We start from the raw sequence: 6865 nt of genomic DNA, 5'->3' as shown, positions 1-6865 counted from the left end.
AGAGAGTAAAGTTTGAAGCAAACTTACAACCTTTAAACTAGGAGACCATGCCTATATTGTGTACCTTAACAACAATCAACATTTTGGTCAGGAATAAGCAGGACATTCTTCTACAGAGTTCTCACTTTTTCCAGGTTCTTATATGTTCTGAGGGTGGTTTTCCAGCTCCAGCGTTTGCTTATCTTCCAGCTCATTTGGTTCACAAAACAGACTGTCTCAATTCTGGGCACTCCTTTTCAGTATTGCCCTTCTGTTCCTCATGGACTTCCAGGGCAAAAATCTCAGCCAATTTTAATCATGTACTTCACACAATGCCAGCCTCTGGGGTAAAAAAGAACTTTAAAAGGCCAACTGAAATAAGCGCTTGATCCAAAATGGCTCGATGTCCATCTAGATGAGAGTGAGTGATTCTGGAGAAGAAAAAAGGTGTAGTCCTGAGGAAAATGGGGCCAGGGGCTTCTGGCTTCTTCTAGGGGCCTCATTTCAAGTTTACCATCATTGCCTCTTGTTGAATTTGTGGTCCCCTCAGCCTCACATCTCCTCTGAGCCTCTCTAGCAGAAATCACTCATTTATAGATGGCACGTACTAGGATATCCCCACTAAAATAATACAGGTCTTGTCATTTGGACCATGAAATCAAACAGCCATGCAAAGGACACTTCCTTCATCATACTACTTGATCAAAAGCCGCATGTCAAAACCACTGAACACAAAACCTATAACCAGTGAGTTAAGATATTACCCTCATTGTTACCAGGTCGGCCCAGTTGCCTTCCATATAAAAGGTTGAAAGTGTACAGGGAACTATAATAACTGAATACAAAAATAATTTAACTATTTAAATGCTTAGAGAATTTAATTTAATGCTTAGAGAATACCTACTAAGTGTGTGCTTGACTCTAGGGATAAACATTTCATTCATAAAGGACAACAGTCTTGTGGGGACTCAGTTACATCAACAATTTACCAAGTATTAATACAGAAATCCCCGTGTAATAACTGACATAGAGTCACAGTGCTAAAGAGATTATTTCTCGGGGAACCAGAAGGGTCGACAGCAGAAGTACAATGACAAAGGGGGGCTCAAAGAATCACTTGGAGTTGATTAAGTATAGCAAAAGCAATGGTGTTGAAAGATTGTTGCGGAACCATGCAAGATGCCAGGATTCTTGGCCTCCAGAGGAGAAGAATTCAATCTGGGGCCAGAGGCTGGATCACTCAGAGCTTTTGTGTGGTAAAATTTTATTAAAGTATAAAAAAGATAGAGAAAGCTTCTGACATAGACATCAGAAGGGGGCAAAAAGAGTGCTCCCTTGCTAGCATTCAGTTCAGTTCAGTTGCTCAGTTGTGTCCGACTCTTTGCGACCCCATGAATCGCAGCACGCCAGGCCTCCCTGTCCATCATCAACTCCCAGAGTTCACTCAGATTCACGTCTATTGAGACAGTGATGCCATCCAGCCATCTCATCCTCAGTCGTCCCCTTCTCCTCCTGCTCCCAATCCCTCCCAGCATCAAACTCTTTTCCAATGAGTCAACTCTTCGCATGAGGTGGCCAAAGTATTGGAGTTTCAGCTTTAGGATCATTCCTTCCAAAGAAATCCCAGGGCTGATCTCCTTCAGAATGGACTGGTTGGATCTTCTTGCAGTCCAAGGGACTCTCAAGAATCTTCTCCAACACCACAGTTCAAAAGCATCAATTCTTCGAGCTCAGCCTTCTCACCGTCCAACTCTCACATCCATACATGACCACTGGAAAAGTCATAGCCTTGACTAGACGAACCTTAGTCGGCAAAGTAATGTCTCTGCTTTTGAACATGCTATCTGCTGCTGCTGCTGCTAAGTCGCTTCAGTCGTGTCTGACTCTGTGCGACTCCATAGACGGTTGGTCATAACTTTTCTTCCAAGGAGTAAGTGTCTTTTAATTTCATGGTTACAGTCACCATCTGCAGTGATTTTAGAGCCCCCAAAAATAAAGTGTGACAACTGTTTCTACTGTTTCCCCATCTATTTCCCATGAAGTGATGGGACCAGATGCCATGATCTTAGTTTTCTGAATGTTGAGCTTTAAGCCAACTTTTCACTCTCCTCTTTCACTTTCATCAAGAGGCTTTTTAGCTCCTCTTCACTTTCTGCCATAAGGGTGGTGTCATCTGCATATCTGAGGTTATTGATATTTTTCCTGGCAGTCTTGATTCCAGCTTGTGTTTCTTCCAGTCCAGCGTTTCTCATGATGTACTCTGCATAGAAGTTAAATAAGCAGGGTGACAATATACAGCCTTGACGTACTCCCTTTCCTATTTGAAACCAGTCTGTTGTTCCATGTCCAGTTCTAACTGTTGCTTCCTGACCTGCATACAGATTTCTCAAGAGGCAGGTCAGGTGGTCTGGTATTCCCATCTCTTTCAGAATTTTCCACAGTTTCTTGTGATCCACACAGTCAAAGGCTTTGGCATAGTCAATAAAGCAGAAATAGATGTTTTTATGGAACTCTCTTGCTTTTTCCATGATCCAGTGGATGTTGGCAATTTGATCTCTGGTTCCTCTGCCTTTTCCAAAACCAGCTTGAACATCAGGAAGTTCACGGTTCACATATTGCTGAAGCTTGGCTTGGAGAATTTTGAGCATTACTTTACTAGCATGTGAGATGAGTGCAATTGTGTGGTAGTTGAGCATTCTTTGGCATTGTCTTTCTTTGAAACTGGAATGAAAACTGACCTTTCCTCCTGTGGCCACTGCTGAGTTTTCCAAATTTGCTGGCATATTGAGTGCAGCACTTTCACAGCATCATCTTTCAGAATTTGAAATAGCTCAACTGGAATTCCATCACCTTCACTAGCGTTGTTCATAGTTATGTTTTCTAAGGCCCACTTGACTTCACATTCCAGGATGTCTGGCTCTAGATGAGTGATCACACCATCATGATTATCTGGGTCGTGAAGATCTTTTTGTACAGTTCTCCTGTGTATTCTTGCCTCCTCTTCGTAATATCTTCTGCTTCTGTTAGGTCCATACCATTTCTGTCCTTTATTGAGCCCATCTTTGCGTGAAATATTCCCTTGGTATCTCTAATTTTCTTGAAGAGATCTCTAGTCTTTCCCAATGTGTTGTTTTCCTCTATTTCTTTGCACTGATTGCTGAAGAAGGCTTTCTTATCTCATTTTGCTATTCTTTGGAACTCTGCATTCAGATGTTCATATCTTTCCTTGTCTCTTTTGCTTTTCACCTCTCTTCTTTTCACAGCTATTTGTAAGGCCTCCCTAGACAGCCATTTTGCCTTCATTTTTGCATTTCTTTTCCATGGGGATGGTCTTGATCCCTGTCTCCTGTACAATGTCACGAATCTCAGTCCATAGTTCATCAGGCACTCTATCTATCAGATCTAGGCCCTTAAATCTGTTTCTCACTTCTACTGTATAATCATAAGGGATTTGATTTAGGTCATACCTGAATGGTCTAGCGGTTTTCCCTACTTTCTTCAATTTGAGTCTGAATTTGGCAATAAGGAGTTCATGATCTGAGCCACAGTCAGCTCCTGGTCTTGTTTTTGTTGACTGTATAGAGCTTCTCCATCTTTGGCTGCAAAGAATATAATCAATCTGATTTCGGTGTTGACCATCTGGTGATGTCCATGTGTAGAGTCTTCTCTTGTGTTGTTGGAAATGGGTGTTTGCTATGACCAGTGCATTTTCTTGGCAAAACTCTATTAGTTTTTGCCCTGCTTCATTCCGTACTCCAAGGCCAAATTTGCCTGTTACTCCAGGTGTTTCTTGACTTCCTACTTTTGCGTTCCAGTCCCCTATAATGAAAAGGACATCTTTTTTAGGTGTTAGTTCTAAAAGGTCTTGTAGGTCTTCATAGAACCGTTCAACTTCAGCTTCTTCAGCATTACTGGTTGGGGCATAGACTTGGATAACTGTGATATTGAATGGTTTGCCTTGGAGACGAACAGAGATCATTCTGTCATTTTTTAGATTGCATCCAAGTACTGCATTTCAGACTCTTTTGTTGACCATGATGGCTACTCCATTTCTTCTGAGGGATTCCTGCCTGCAGTAGTAGATATAATGGTCATCTGAGTTAAATTCACCCATTCCAGTCCATTTTAGTTGGCTGGTTCCTAGAAAGTTGACGTTCACTCTTGCCATCTCTTGTTTGACCATTTCCAATTTGCCTTGATTCATGGAGATGACATTCCAGGTTCCTATGCAATGTTGCTCTTTACAGCATCGGACCTTGCTTCTATCACCAGTTATATCCACAACTGGGTATTGGTTTTGCTTTGGCTCCATCCCTCCATTCTTTCTAGAGTTATTTCTCCACTGATCTCCAGTAGCATATTGGGCACCTACTGACCTGGGGAGTTCCTCTTTCAGTATCCTATCATTTTGTCTTTTCATACTGTTCATGGGGTTCTCAAGGCAAGAATACTAAAGTGGTTTGCCATTCCCTTCTCCAGTGGACCACATTCTGTCAGGTTGTAAAGAGCTTATTAAACCCACTACTGAGCCTCACCGCCGCTCGGAAAGAAGCGGCGGCTGCGTGAGGCGGGAGTGCGAGCCCGGCGGCCGCTAAGCCCCCGGCCCCTCCAGGTCATCGCCATCAGCTGGGGGTCGCGGGGGTCTGCGGTCACCCTCGGTTCCAGGCACCGCTCCGGGCAAGCGGCAACATCGCGTCAATGGCCACCACGGCGGCTCCATCATCTTTGGCCCTCAGGGCCTCGAGCCCGGTCGCGACCCCCAGCTCGTACGGGGTCTTCTGCAAGGGGCTTTCCCGCACCCTGCTCGCCTTCTTCGAGCTGGCCTGGCAGCTGCGCATGAACTTCCCGTATTTCTACATCGCGGGCTCCGTCGTTCTCAACATCCGCTTGCAGGTACATTTTTAGAGCCCTGGGGATGCCGCCGGCGTTCCGGGCCTGCATTATGGCCGACTCCCAGGAGGCGCCGCGGCGCCGTGGCGCTTGGGGCGAGGAGTCCCGCTGTCTCGCGAGAGTGCTTCGTCTCCCTCCGCCTCTGCGTTCTCGCCTCTCCGCCGTCTGCTCTCCTCCGATCCCCGGAACTGGCACCGAGACCGCCTGAGTGTAGGAAGAGGAAATATGCGATTCCGGGAACCGAGAACTTCAGATGAGACGCACGACAATATTTAAGAAGCTGTGCATCCTTAAAAACGAGACGAACAGGATGTATTATAACAAGGGAAGGCAATCAAAACTTTCAGGACAGAAATGTACAAGCTCATGGGCCGTGTTCATAAATAGTAAATTTCGGGAAGATAAGACTGGATTATAAACAGAATGACTCAGAAGTTGAAGATCTTAAGGATATGCAGTGGAAGGCAAACATCTCTTCATTCTACAAGAGAAAACTATGACGATCAGAAACCTTACGTGAAAAAAAAAGTTGTAAGAGGAACACATTCTTCAGATAACCAAACTGTAAAATTTTGCAGGGTTTTGACTAAGGGTTGGAGTATAAGAAGGTGGACTCAATTTCAGTGTCGCTCTAATTAGCATGTGGTTCAGAATCTTGGAGCCAAAGAAAAGGAAATCCAATCATAGCACAAAGCTTGGTGGTTTATTGAATAACGTTTAAATAATCATAATGTAAATGCTGTTTATGGTTTTCATCTTTTTAAGAGAATGCTTAATTACGATTACAGAGTTGAGTGCCAATATTATCAGCCTTGATGGCGTAAAAGTGCAATTTACAAGGTAGGATGGCAGGGCGGGTGCCTGGAAAAGTAATGGTGTCTTTTAATGTGGGAAGTTGACAGAGTCTGTTGTGATGGGGGAAGAGGTCATTTTATTTTACTTAAAAAGTAATGATAAAGTTGCTAAAATATAACCATATAAAAGAGAGAAGAAGGGAGAACAGCATGAGGTCAACAAGAAATGCCTAAAGGTAATAGTTAGGTGGAATGTCTCAGAAAGAAAAACGGATACATTATCATGTGTTTATAAATATAGGGTCAAGAGGTTTTTAGGTTCTAGAGAGTCTGGAGACGAATTAGTGGTCTGCATATTTTTTTCTAATTCAGGAAGCAAAATTGAGGCAGTTATGAGCCGCAGGAAAAATAAAAGTTTTCAGAAATTACACTGCATTAACTCAACTGTGAATAATGTTAGTCATCATATAAAGTCAGGCATATTTATGTAAACACTGAATACAAATAATAACAAATTATTAGGTAACTAGAAGAATTGGAAAGAAGTGTATATGTAATGGAGAATACATCAAGATCTGATACAGAAATGTCGGTTTTTAAAAAAGCAGTATAGCTTGTCACTTAGAAGTACAGTAACAAATAGCTGAAGAGTTAAAATTGGTAGTCTGGTGAACGAAAATCAGGGATGGGCAGAGAAAAAGTGGAGAATTGCTGTTTTTTACTACTCGTCTAACAGTGTTTTTTTCTTAACCCTGTGTGTATGTGTATATCAGACAAACCTGTTAAAATACAAACTAATTTTGTGGTCCAGATGAACCCAAAAAAAAATAAAAAATAAAAAATAAACCCACTACTATAATTTATATTTTAAGATAACAGGATTAGCCAGAAGGTTTTCAGGATGGAGAAACTGTCCTCAGACAGGATACATTGTTGTTATATAATCCTTAGTATATTTTCACAAATAGCTGTGAAAAGAAGAGAGGCGAAAAACAAAGGAGAAAAGGAAAGATATAGGCATCTGAATGCAGAGTTCCAAAGAATAGCAAAAAGAGATAAGAAAGCCTTCTTCAGCGATCAATGCAAAGAAATGGAGGAAAACAACAGAATGGGAAAGACTAGAGATCTCTTCAAGAAAATTAGAGATACCAAGGGAATATTTCATGCAAAGATGGGCTCAATAAAGGACAGAAATGGTATGG

General features: G+C 42.3%; 1 protein-coding gene across 1 annotated transcript; it reads left to right on the top strand.

Moving 5' to 3' along the window:
- The first annotated feature begins 4513 nt into the window (after positions 1-4513).
- LOC138421937 (small integral membrane protein 10-like protein 1) lies at positions 4514-6473 on the top strand. The gene has a single exon (XM_069556451.1). The coding sequence runs from the start codon at positions 4678-4680 to the stop codon at positions 4882-4884; it is 207 nt and encodes a 68-aa protein (XP_069412552.1). The 5' UTR covers positions 4514-4677; the 3' UTR covers positions 4885-6473.
- Positions 6474-6865: the final 392 nt, after the last annotated feature.

Source organism: Ovis canadensis, chromosome 16, assembly GCF_042477335.2.
Source record: "Ovis canadensis isolate MfBH-ARS-UI-01 breed Bighorn chromosome 16, ARS-UI_OviCan_v2, whole genome shotgun sequence".
In the NCBI taxonomy this organism is placed as follows: Eukaryota; Metazoa; Chordata; class Mammalia; order Artiodactyla; family Bovidae; genus Ovis; species Ovis canadensis.
Note: the sequence above shows the minus strand (reverse complement) of the source record. Positions and strands in the feature narration are given on the sequence as shown.